Source organism: Lonchura striata, chromosome 6 (genome assembly GCF_046129695.1).
Source record: "Lonchura striata isolate bLonStr1 chromosome 6, bLonStr1.mat, whole genome shotgun sequence".
Lineage (NCBI taxonomy): Eukaryota > Metazoa > Chordata > Aves > Passeriformes > Estrildidae > Lonchura > Lonchura striata.
In genome coordinates this window covers 23,375,264-23,388,595 of record NC_134608.1, presented here as the reverse complement: position 1 = coordinate 23,388,595, position 13,332 = coordinate 23,375,264, and the positions used below count along the sequence as shown (strand labels likewise).

General features: G+C 50.7%; 1 protein-coding gene across 1 annotated transcript in view; it reads right to left on the bottom strand.

Moving 5' to 3' along the window:
• Window positions 1-12,754, bottom strand: part of LTBP2 (latent transforming growth factor beta binding protein 2) — a 71,101-nt gene extending 58,347 nt beyond the window's left edge. Inside the window, exons 1-2 of the mRNA XM_077784029.1 lie at window positions 12,300-12,754; window positions 4,280-4,350 (exon numbers count right to left, since the gene is read on the bottom strand). Of these exons, the coding sequence (XP_077640155.1) occupies window positions 4,280-4,350; window positions 12,300-12,754 (526 nt within the window). The remainder of the gene's footprint in view (window positions 1-4,279; window positions 4,351-12,299) is intronic.
• Between the last annotated feature and the right edge of the window lie 578 nt (window positions 12,755-13,332).

The window sequence follows — 13,332 nt, the reverse complement described above, 5'->3', positions numbered from 1 at the left end:
CCACCAACAGAGTCACCTCAGACTGTACCCTTCAGCAGGAAAGTGATAAGTGAACAGGCACTCTAAAAAACCCCTAAGGCAGTTTACATAGAGAAGAGGAAGAAGGGAATGGGATTAATCTTTTGGTCTCTTCAAGCAGGATGAATGAGGAGCTGCCCTAGCTGAAATATATCAGCTCTAGGATTAATCCCCTTCCTAGTTGCCTTTACAGACTCAGGGAGAACTTGAAAGCTTTAAAATTTGCTGGTTTTCACTCAGTTCAGCTATGCAATATAAGGAGAGCAGATCAGTCACTGGCAGCACTGCCAGTGACAAGTGTATGAAATCACTAGTCAGGGTCCCAAAACCATAACATTAGCTGAAGAAACAAGATGGTTAACACACTTATACATATTTGAAATCTTTATCTTTGCTTTCTGTTTTCTGACCTCAGGGGTTACTTTGAGGCGTTGCTCCCCAGCTTGGGGTACTATAAGCAGTTTCTGTTAAGGTGACAGGCACTCATTTCTCCTCACTGGAGTCTCATGTAATCACCTGTTCCAGGAGCTGGAGATTAGGGGAAACAAAAATAGTAATCTCAAAACTCTTAATAAAAGAGTAAGACTTGGAACACTGCTGAAGTGTCACTAAGAGAAAATGTGATTTGTTCAAGAACATCTAGCAGTGCCCTCACAGATCAAGTCTAGTTTTTGTTGCATGAGGTATGTTTTCCCAGCAAGGTCACACAGCAGGCATGACTGTGGCATGACTCTGACCACCCAGCCAGGCCTCTCAGAGGGAATGCCACCAAGTTCAGCCTTGCTTTGCTTTGCAGGCACACCTGGCCCAGGGTTGAGCAATGATGTGCAAGGTAGCATTCGATTACTGAGTCCCTGAAGCTCTGCTTCAGCTCTTATCTAGGAGAGTGATGTAGATCCTCACTGTAAGCAGCTCCTCTGCAGTTCCATTTAAAGTGCAGGGGAACCTGTCTATCAGCTAGGGCCTCCATAGGAAAACTGAGAAGGTGCTGAAGGACTTGTACCACTGGGGTTATTTAGTCCACTTTCTCATGAAAACGTTACATATGTAAACTCAGTTCTAACTTATAGCTCTGACTGTGGGAACACCCAGAAGGGATGCATGGTTTACCACAAGTGAGATCTGTGCAGAGTGACAGGGAGGTAGATCAACAGCAACGCAGGAATAACAGAGAGAAAACAGAACTTCAGTGAAGAACAGCCAGGGTTCAAAAAACCCTATAGCTACCATTCAGAAGAAAGACAAATGAAGAGGCATGTGAATGTCATTTTGCAGAAGTGGAAAAGCCCTAAGGATGCTAATGGGACTGTCTGAAGTCACACTGTGAGGCCACAGCAGAGCCAGAGACTCAGTCTGGAATCCCTGCACCTTTATTCACCATCTTAACTGCAAGACCATCTGTATAAGACTGGAAAGCACGTTAGTTTATTTAGTCCTTCCTGACACACTGATTAAAAATGTTTCTTTAATATGTTCATGTCAGGAAAAAAGCTCATGCTGCATTCCCAGCCCAGCCCAGGACACTATCTCTGGAAGCAGCAAAGAGCCATCATGAATAATGCTGATGAAAGTGGAGGCTCATAAACTAACTTGGGAAGGCTGATAAATTGCTGACAAGTGTACACTGCAGCCCCAAAAATGAGGGCAGTGCAACGGGGCATCTGGCTAGTTGTGTATACAGGTTTCTTCTCCACCAAACTAAGAACATAATGGCCAGAGTCTCACTCCAGAACAAAGTTAAACAGGCAGAAGGTTGAACTCTTCAAGCCTACACAGATGCAGCTCACTATCCCTAATGGCCCCTTCTGTGAGAAGCCCTCTGGAGCCTCACGGCATGCAGCCCCTGTATGCAGCTCAGTGTGATGACCTGGCAGTGTGTGGGCAGAAATCAAGCCCACTGCAAACAGGCAAGGTCTTCCTCCTGAGCCCCCTTATCTCATTTCCACTTCCACAGGAGGTGTTGTTGCTCCTGGGAAAGATATTTCTCTTTTTATCTAACCAGTCACAAACTGTCTGAAAATTCCACAAGTCCTCACTGCAACTTTGCTCCTCAAATCTGAAACATACAGAGAGACACTTCCCTAAGGTGGGAGTTAAGTCATATTGAAAGAATAAAATGCCTACAAAAGTATGCATGAAGGAAGAAACCACCACCCTTGGTAGGTGAGAGAAAATAGATTATGGCAACAATTTGTCATATCCTCTCTCCTGTATCTAGGCTCAAATCCTTGAAAACCAAGTATCTATCCAACACCTGAATACCCATTCTTCCATGTTTCATCACTCTTAAGAAGTTCCCTCTGGCTGCATTTCTACCTCAATGACTTCCTTGATATGCTACATATCAAAGACCATGGGAACAGACATTAAATAGCATTACAGTGCAGAAACTTAACAGGGATGGGCTGTCCAGCTTGCCTTGGCAGCTTTAAAAACAGCTGTATGTCTCCAGCAGCTTGAACTCCAGCAGAAAAGCTCAGGGAGGGAGGTAGCTGGGAATTAAATTATGTTTACAGATCACCAGTCTCCACCAAAGACCTGCCTGAGCTTTACCATCCCCGGTCAGGAGGACACTTCAGGCCTGATCATGTTGACACTGTCCTTTTAATGAATCCTTGGGAACAAGGGCTCAGCACCTGAGCAATCACTAGGCAGCCTGCGTGGCTGCAAGCCCAGATCTACTGCTCCTACCAAAATCCCTAATGAGAGAAAGATGCTGCCACGGCTGGCCCCGCGCTGTGTTTACAGACACTGTCTGGCAGCACAGCACGCTCTCTACCGTTTGGCTTCTGTCGGCATGGGGGAGAGGGAGAAGGGAGGTGAGTCAGCCCTTGGCCCCCTGCTCCCAAACAGCGATTGCTAATGCAATCACCCCAGCCCGGCCAAAGCGCCGTGCGATCCCCGGCAAACAAAGCGGAGCCTCCTTCCCTGCTTCACATCTGGGCAGCTGCTGCCGCTCAAGCAAAGGCAGATGCTCTCGCCGGCTCTGGGCTGGCTGTGCCCAGCCCGCTGCCCGTGCTCCTGCCCTCCCGGCTGGTCGAGCGCCAGGGGCAGCCCCGCACCTCCCTGGCACCAGCAGGTACCCGGGGCCAGCAGTCCCTGGCAAAGGCCCACGGATGAGCTGAGTGGTGCAGCCTTGTTTTTCAGGGACAGGATCACAGCAGGGGCTTGTTACCCTTGTGTCAAGAATGACACAAGAACAGACGAGAGACGCAGTGTAAAAAGGAAGAAAAGAAGGCTTTAATGGAAAGGAAACTTTGGCTTAAATAGACTGATATGATACATTTTATTTGATTGGTCAGTTAATAAAAACATCTTTCTCACACGTTGTTTTTGAGAGGAACAGAAAAGCAAGGTGGAAAAACATCACCTGTAAATTGTTTAAATTAACAAGTTATCACATTCTTACAACTTTCTAAAAACTCTCACAAGCTACTGCAAGAAACAATTGCTGTTTCTCTCTCCCTGACTAGGCTGGTATCTCCAGGGGTTAGAGCTGCAGAACTATTGAGGATGGAGGTGACAGTTCACTTCTCTCTGGTGTGCATTGCACTGGTGCCTACTCAAGCATCTTCTCTTCCAGCGCCGTGTCAGGGAAACCACAATGACTGCAGCCCACAGGGCTGTTCCAGGGCTGCCTGGATGAGCAGAACATTTCATACTTCCTCTGTGGGTAGGCAGGAGGGTCCTGGCCAGGCAGTTTTGTAGAGCAGGAGTGCTCTACACATCACTGCCATTTTAGGCACTCCATGCTCCAGCCCCACCTATCCCAGCTCTTCTGCCAAATGCATTAATTGCTTTTGTTATTAGTACTCAGATAATTTGCAGCCCTGATTCCCTGGTCAGCATCAGCAATGCTCACCCACATGAGCACAGCCCCAGTCTGCTGGTTCCCAGCTGCTGGGACTCTCACAGACCTGTCTTTGCTCCAAGCAGGACTCCAAGTGAGAGCCCAAGGCTCAAAACTCACACATAAATTTGCTACTGCAATGCCCTGCCCCAACAAGATCCTGTTATGGATGGACACTAATAACAATAATTAAATAAAACCATAATTACTCTGCGTACTCAGACTTTGCTGGCAGACAGGAAGAGCTGAGCTCTCAGCTGAGCAAGGCTGTGGTACTGCCTCCACAGACCCCCAGGATTTATCTCCTGCCCTGGCAACAGTGCTTGGGGAGTGTGTGGGGTCACAGAAGTATTGAAGCACTTTTTAGAGGTGCATCCTGAGGCTTGCACTGGCTGAGACTGTCATACTCACGTTTGATGCAGTGGTTTGTGCCTGGAGCTGTGGTCCATCCTGGGCAACACTGTCTGCCACAAACATTTGGCCTAAGCAGAGAGAAAAAGCAGTGTGGTTAGGAGAGGGGGAAGCTGAGGTCTTGCTGCAGCCATCACCTCTGAGTCACCCACATAATTATTTCCTGAAGCATCTGATATTTCCTTCCAGATGAAGCAGCAGCTGAGATCAAAACCAATGGGACAAGGGCTGAGTTGTTTAAGTGTTTGGAAAAGAAACCCCCAAGGATTGTGAATGCTGCAGTGTGAGCGATCCCTGAGAGAGCAGCTCCCTTTCGAACTGGCATTATGCTGGATTCCTGGCACAGCACTCAGAGGAACCATTTTCCTCCTGAGAGCAATTGGAGGCCAGCAGCCAAAGATCATTAAAGATCTCATGGTTCTTCATAGTACTGGGTGTAAATTGGGCCCGATTTAGTATCTTGCCTCTGACAATGTCCTGAGCTGCTCCAGCCAAAGACAACACTTCATTCTCCACCTCACTGGTGCTGCCTGTTGCTGTTCATTGCTCAGCCCTGCCCTGGCAGGGATGGCACATCAGAAGCCACACTCTGGGACACTCCCCTGCTTGCTCTCCCTTTGCAAGCACCCCAGTCCTGCATTTGTGATCTGTCTCTAGTGCAGTGACCCAGAGCACTGAGGACTCTCTAGTGCTATGAAATTTGTGTTTACCTGATGTGCACAGAGCTACACTAATTCCAAGAGGCTGAAATCATTTCCATGTTGAATCCAGGATTTAGTTACTTTTGGACTGCCCTTACATAAATGACATTCACCCCACCTCTCCTTTCTTATGGGGATGGGGAGCTTTCTTATCAGGTGGGGATGACTGTCAACTACAGCTATCATAGACAGTGCTGGGCCTCTAAGAGGTGTTCTGCAATGCCCAAGCAGGCAGCTAATGCCGCTTCTTCTGGTCACGTCATATTTAAGTGTCTATAATAAGAAGGATTAACAAGTTCCAGGGTGCTCTCCAAGATTATTAATCATCATGGAGGGAAGATTTTAGAAATAGGTAATCTTTGCATGTCAAGGTAGATGAGAAAGAACAGTTGTTAAAAGATAGAAACTTAGAAATAGCCAGAAAGCTCTGGAAATCCTCTGGAAAATAAGTGGAAGGTATGGTTTATTTCTAATGCTGGACAAAGCAGTCAGAGCTGCTGACAGAATTTACAGGAACCACAGAAACATGAACATTTGTCTTCTGGGTTGACTTTAACATGAACACAGCAGGGTCAGAGGAAGATCCTGCTCTAAACTGGCATCCTTCTGACTCCTGCATCCACATGGCCTGAAATGAGACTCCAGAAATGCCAAGGCTCAAGCTGTGGGGTTCATGTTTTAGGAGGGCCAAGGATAGTGGGTGTCAAGTATGCCAAGGATTGTTCTGGTGTTCATAAATGAAGCTGCCTGCAGAGGTACAACTGCCCCATGTGGGAAAAGTAAGGGTCTGAGAAGCCACATCATTTAAGTGTTACTAGTCCTTCAGGATCAATGTTGTATTAATCTGGGCAGATTTTTATGGAGAGAAAGCACTTAAATTCCCTTGGTGTAACTTCCTGCAAGCAGAACAAGCCAAAGTAATTCTAGCGTCCACTCATATCTGCTCTGGCTGGGCAAGAGCACCAATTTCCAGCATTTTGTCTGTCAACTGAGAGAGACTTATGAGTCTCTTCCTTAAGACATCCTCAGGAAACATCCAATTAAAAAAAAAATTCCTTTATTTACTGCATAAGAGCTCACAAGGCCTTAAACACTTTTAAGGTGTCCTGATCAGTAAAAAGAGAAAACCATTGAGCTGGAGCAGGTCTTTGGATAATTAAGGTCCTGAGAGGGACCTTAACATAAGCAGCTTTACTTAGACTGTCACAGCTCCCATTGTTCCTTTGGCACAGGTGAAACACACCTCATAAGTCATATTCAGTCTCTTCAGTGAGCAAAGCACTTTCCCTTTCCCACCTCAGCTTATCCAGTAAATCATATTTCTTGTGGGCAAAATAGCTACCTTCTCCAGAGAAGTTGTTTTGGCCTTGAATCATACTATTATGATGTTCTTTGTGGGATTAATGTTTAAACTTCATCTACATATCTCACAGGCATGCTGGAGGGAGCATGTTGCTAGCTGCTCTCAATGACAACACTAAGCCAGAGGTCATAGGAAAAAAAGATACGAGGCCCAAGCCTGAGCAGACAAGACCACTCCTCAAGTCATGAAACCCCTGTTGGGTTCAGCACAAATGTCTCAGTAGTAGAGCAACTCTGTGTCACTGCCAACCCCAGACATGAGTTGCCAGCCCCAGGTGAAGGAGTTGGTGTTGATGATGACCAACCAGGGCGATGCTCCTGGAGGGAGGACAGCCTGGCAGGGGTGTCCTCAGAGGCAGGGGCAGAAGGAATACCTGGATGGGAATGTTCCTTCCTGCCATAAGGTCCTGGATGAGAGAATGGGAACAGATGGAGGCAGGGAGGACCTCCTAGACTGGAATGAGCAGTTGGAAGGAACACCATGTAGGTTGTGCTGGAGGGTAGAGAAGAACTACAACTGTTTCCTGATGAAAGCCCAGTGAGCAGGACCTCACAGAGCATGAGGCACAGGTAAGCAAGAGTATCAGCTGCAAGAAAATAGCTATGGGATCTTTGCTGCAGGGGACCCATTCCTGAGCACTTCTGGTTCTACTTCAAGCATTTTGTTGTCATTTGCCTTGTTTGAGCACCATGGAGTTTGTACTGCCTCACAAAGAATTCAGAATTTACTCCATGAAATTTAAGGAGCATGACATGTTTACAGCATTGTGGGATGGTGCTTGAGAGAGAGTGGTGGCTTCCACATCCATTTGTTCTGCTGTACATGACACCACAAACACTTTAGGCAAAGATGTGGCTCAAGCACGAGCCCCCTGTGGGGCATGTCCAGCCCTCAGCCTCTCCATCCAGTGCTGCTTCTGGAGAACAAACAAGTGGCAGGGTCCCTCCAGTTCTGGTGTCACCACAATGGGGGTGCCTCCTGAGGAGCTACCTGCAGACACTGAGCAGCCTCTGGTCAGCCCTCATTGCACAGGGAACAAGGACTTCCAAGGCACCGGGCAGAGCTGCCCGGCAAGAGGACCTGCTGGGTGCCGTGACACACCGAGCCCCTGGCAGACCTAACAATGACATAAGCCAGAGCCATTATTGTAATTTTGAAGCATTCAGCAGCTGCCTGAGCTTAGCATCCAGGTTTTCTCCTGCTTACCCACTCCTTGGAACAGGAAGCACAGCAGAAAGGAATGGGAGCATGACTCACACCCTCATCCAGAGCAGCCTGGGCTGCAGGGGGACCAGAGGATGAACGGGCATGTGGAGGGGTCAGCAGCTGTCCCAAATGGAAAGAAATACAACAGTCAAAGCAGAGGGGAAGACACGTCGTCACATAGATCTTGCAAACTGAAGTTCCACTGAACCTCATGCTGGATCACATTCCATGGGATGCCCTAATCCCAACCCTAACACTGATGCCAAAACAAGCCTTCAGCTAATGATCAATCTTTCCTATCTCTGTCTCCTTACCAAGGGAAGATGTTAATAATGTATTTGCCTTCCTAAGGGTCAGGTCAACTAGCACATATCCTGTGAAATGAAACATTGCTGAGAATATTCAAAGGCACTGAGACTTGATTGCTTGTAACGCTGTGCTGCTACAGGGCTCATGGGCCACTTAGCACCTTCCAAAATAGTTCCCAGCCCAGCTCAGACTAAAGCAGACAGAGCAGACAGACCAAAGCAGACCATTTCCAGTCACCAGTTCCCCCTTTTTGAAGAGAAAGGGCACTGAATAGCTCAGACATCTAAATAGCCACAGTACCAGAGAAAACCCTAAGGCACAACTCAGTGCATTTCTGGGAAAATGCAGAGTGGGGCACTGGATCCACATCTCAGCCTCTGCCTCAAGTACCAGGTCCACGTGAGGTTTCCAAAAAGTACAGGCAGCAGCAAGCAACTGCAAACCAAGCTTTTTCTTCATTCTGTGGCTAGCATGCACCATCCATGCCCAGGTATAATCCCTGGCAGGTTGAGCTTGGTGTACTGGAGCTCCCAGGCACTATTCACTGACCTGCTCCTTTTCTGGGATAGACAGCTCCTTGAAACTCCCCACAGAGCTGAAGCCAGTGCCATGAAGCCTTCCTGTGCCCAGAAGAACCATTCACAGGCCTGACTGGATGCACAGACACAACCTTGGACTTGAGCAAAGGAGCTGGTGCAAGCCACTCCTTCATTCTCTCCTTTGCTGCTGCAGCCAGAGGCCACCAACAGGATCAGACTCAGGCATGCCGAGGTACCCAGGATGAGAACAGCCTGCAACATCTTGCAGTTATCTTAAACAAGACCAAGCAACCATAACAGGCACCAGGGGGAAGGAAAACAAGAAAACAGTAGTAAGATCATGGCATTTACGGCAACGATCACATACTGTTTCTGAACCATTCAGTAGAACCCGTTTTTTAGCCATTATTTTAATAGCAATCTATGCATCATCTTTCAGCTTCATAGAGAACTCTGTGCTGCCAGATATGCTGACTCCATTCAGACCATGTACAGCATCCTCACAGGAGGCCAGAGCGACCATTAGATCATCAGGTCTGACTTTCTACTGCAGGAAAGTGAACTTCATCCAAATGCGTATGAAATATTTGCAGTCGGACCCAGTGAAGAACATTAGCAAAAGGCTGTAAAGGCTGTTGGCATCAATGAGTCACTGAAAACCCTCTGCCAAGTCCACACCAGCATTTAACTACCTCCACTCCTGAGCAATCCTATAAACACATTGCAGTGAGAGCCTATATGCCACAAAGCCTGGGTAAAGCAGGATTATACAGCCACAGATAGAGTCTACAACAGCAATTAAATGTGAGCTGGGGTGTAGAATGCCCAAAAAGAAAATGGGAATGAGAAAGAATGAGTCTGGGACTCTCTGCTTGCTACCTGGGAAGCCTCACATGCCCCTTGAAACCATCCCAGTAGGTACCAGAAGTAGAGGCTTCCCCAGATTCCTCTTCCATTACCCACCTTCCTCATCACTGTGACCCACTCTCCCAGCCACAGGACAAGGGGGGACACATCCCAAGGGACACTGATGTAGAGGGAGATGCCCACAGTGTCCTCACACAGGACTGGCCAGCCCAAATTAGGGATGCATCCAGCATACAAGTACAGTCATAGTTGGCATGTGTCGTGGTTACCCTAATCCCACAACACTTGAGAGGAAAATCCTTCTAGTCAGGGGAGCTGGAGAAATAGGGATGTTAAACTGAGCAGAGCAGAGCAGTGATGTTTTCAGGGCTGGATTATTTTCTTCACTCAGTGTCAGAATTCAGTCATTTTCTGTGATGTTTGCTGGGATATCAAAAGTCACCTCGCAGCAAGTCTGCTGGGGAAAATACTAAAACCCAGCTCTTGCAAGTCTTAAAGTTGGATGCATTTATCAAATTGTTTGTACAACTCACACCTGCAAAAAGGTCAGACATGAGCAGGATGGCATCCAAAGAAAAGAAAGAAAAACCCAGGAAAGAAACTCAATCTTGGGTATGCACCTATCTGACAAGGTGAGAAAATACTTATCTAGAAAAACATAGAGTGCCAATAAATGGGTTTTTGCAACCACAGAACTCCATAGGGCCCCTGAAGGTACCAGCAGAGAGCTCTGACTGGGGAATCTGGAAAGGCAACACATGCAGGAGTTGCAAATTTTAGCCAAAATAATTGTATAAATAAATAGTACCAGGGTTTCGTGTACCTGCAAAGTTACCTGAGTAAGGGAAAATGAAGGTTGTCATACCAGAGACTAACAGGAGTTCAGTGTAAATAGCAGAACAGAAAATATCCCACCTGGCAAAAAAATGAAACATCACAAACAGAAGTTTTTTAGGGGCCCTGAGTTTCCTGGATGAAAATGTGTCTGGTGCAGCAAGGGGTGTAAGAAGATGGATGAGGTGGAAGGACAGAGTCTCCCAGAATGGCTGGAGGCAGCAACAGCTAACTTTCCATGAGGAGCATGTGGTTACTTATGCACAATTGTTTCAGCTGGGCTTCCTCTTAAGCTCCGAAGATAGCAAGTTACAGAGAAGCTTCAAAAGTGATGCTTTGGACTCCAGAACAGACAGAAAGCCATTACAGGTACTTTGCAGAACTGAAGTTCATGGGGATTGCAGAAAACTCTGTATCCTCAGCCTTGATCTTCCAGTGCAGAGCAGAGGCAGAAAGTGCAGCAGAGCCTGCATGAGAAACACAGCACTAGGACACAGCTCTTCCTTACTTTAAGCTTGGAGGCAGTGGCACTCTCAGATATAGATAATAACAGGTAAACTGTGTGTAAGTGCTGGACAACCATCCCTGTTTACACCCTGGATTAAGGGATTAAAGCTACTTGCAAAAAGGTTCAGCGCTCTTCTGAACACAGTGTGAACCTTGGGGCTGCCCTCATGCTCCTGACAGCAGCACAGGCCAGCTGTTGTCACCAGAGGCAGCTGCAGTCTGAAAACAAACATGCTAGGTATCAGATTACTCAAATTCAACCAAACTGGTACATGATCTCAAAGCAACACTGACAACATCCCAACTGCAGAAAGGGTAAAAGCTTTCTGAGCCCAAAAAGGTCCAAATGTGACTGAGCAAGACTTAATCTTCCCAAAACTCCCTCTCTGGGTGGCTGACCAGCCAAGATAATGAGCCGGGTAAGCTCAGAACCTATATGCCTAGCTGCTAGTCATACTTTATGTATCAAACATAATAGAAGCAGAGCAAACTTGGTGCATCTGTGGATCTGTTGAAGGAAAGTACACAGAGTGGCACAGAAAACTTTTCTGTCTCTAAACTTTACAAGGAGATGAGTGTGGGAGAGAGAAAACCTAGAGATGGTCTAGTGAAGCTCCCTGACAGATGTTAGAAGATTTCTGCCCATGTCAGAGGGCTGTAAACCCAGAGCCTGCCTTCATAATCCTCCTAGCAAGGCTCACATGAGAGCAGACACACAGAGTGCCACATGGGTTGGTCAAACTCCCTGCCCAAGTGGCAAAGCAGCTAATCTCGAAGGGTGTCAGCCACGGGGGAGCAGCGAGGGAACTGCCGAGGAAAGGGCCCTGGGCTGAAGAGTCTATCAGCCGTGCACCAGACGGCCGCTCGCAGGCTCCCCCCACAACCGAGCAGCTGGCCTCGCCATATGATATCCCCTCCACCTCCACAGGGCTGTAGCCAGAGACTGGAGCTGGAAGCAGCCCTGCCAGGCAAGTCATAGGAAGCCTCCTTCGACTGAGCCAACTCAAGCCATGGGAAGCTGCGGCGTGGAGTGCTTACAAGGGGCCCATTATGGGAGGAAGGAGCCAAGAGGCCAGGTACCTGCAGCAAGGGCGGCAGCAGACAGACTCCGTCCCGCAGAGCCAAGCAAGCCCCTCCAGCTTCTCCACCGCCTAAATCATATTATATCCCCCTCGGGAATCCCCCATCCAGCGTGCCTCCAAGGAGGGCCGTGGGCAGCTCCAGAGGGCAGCTGGGACACTCTGCCCGCTGCCGCACAGTTGCCTGCCAGCCGAGGCCCCGATCTGCCAGAAGGGCACTACACCCGAACTCGCCTGAACCACGCACCCCACCACTGGCAGAGGGCGGCCTGGCGGCCCACGCACACTCGGGTTACACGCCACGCCTGCGTGCACACCGACACACCCGCAGCCACGCGTGGCTGCGAGCGGCGCGGCCCCAAGTGCGGGACAGACGCGCCGCAGGACAGCGAGCATCCAGTGGGCTCCCACCGCTCCGGACCGGGCGCGGGGAAGCACTGCCCCCCATCCCGCAGGGGACGTGGCAGCGCCGGGAGCGCCCGTGGGATGGAAAATGAGATGCAGCATGGGGCTCGGGATGGGACCCTGCCCCTCCGTCCGGGGCTCCCCAGCGCCGGGACCACCGGGGCTCACGCTACGCGCTCCCGGCAGGATCCGCCCGGCCGCAGCACTTACCCCGCCATCCTCCCTCTGCCGCTTGGCTCCTTCGCCCGGGGCACCACTCGCGCCTTCAGCCCGCCGCCCTGCCGCTGGCGGGAGGAGTCCTGCCTGCTCCTCTGTCCCACGCCGGGACCGAGCCCGGCATCTCCCGCTTGGCCCCGGGGCGTGGGCAGCCCGCGGTCGGGACGATGCCTCCGGCCGTCGGCACCGCTCGGGCTCCCCGCGGCGGCCGCGGAGCCGCGATCCACGTGGAGGGCTGCGGGGAGGGGCCGTGACGGTGGAGGGGACCGGGACGCCGGGGACAGGCCGTTCGCCGTGCCCACCGCCCCCAGGGCAGCCCCGCGGCTCCGTAGCCGCGCCGCTCCCCCGGTCCCCGGCTCCAGCCTAGCCGCCGAGTCCGGCCGACAGTGGGCGAAGCCCAGGAGGACGGCGAAGGTGAGCGGGAGGAGGCTGGCGGCAGCGCCCCGCATGGTGCCAGCCGGTGGCGAGGGCAGACGGGCGGTGCGGAGCGCTCAGAGCCCGCCTGGCATCCCCCGGCGGGCGCGGGGCAGCGGGGACCGCCGGCTCTCCGCCCCCCGTTCACCGCCCCATCCCGTTCCGGGACTCCGACGGGACCTGCCGCCCACGGGGGCCGGGGGCGCAGAGAGCAGTGCTGAAGCGGGGGAGAGGGCTGCCGGGCGGCCCCCGCAGGAGGAGGAAGAGAAGAAGGGCGGCCGGCCCCGCTCTCCGGGCTGCCAGCGAGATCCCGCGCTCCGCAGGCAGCTCCGAGCACCTTCGCGCCTGCCTCTGGCACTGGCAGCGCCTAGAGGGGATGGAGCGTTTTATTTTTGGAAACCTCCCCCTTTGTGTCTTTTTGATGCTGACATCCCCCCTCTCCAGAGGACACGGCTCGGCCCCCCTTCTTAGGAGAGGAGACATTCCAGCAACACCCACTTTGGCAAAGGGAAACAAACTACAACAGAGAAGCCTTAACCCCTGCCTGGCCAGGGAGACCCGGCCGCCGCCGGCCCGGCAGTCGGCGTGCAGCCCCCGCAGCCCGCCCCGACGC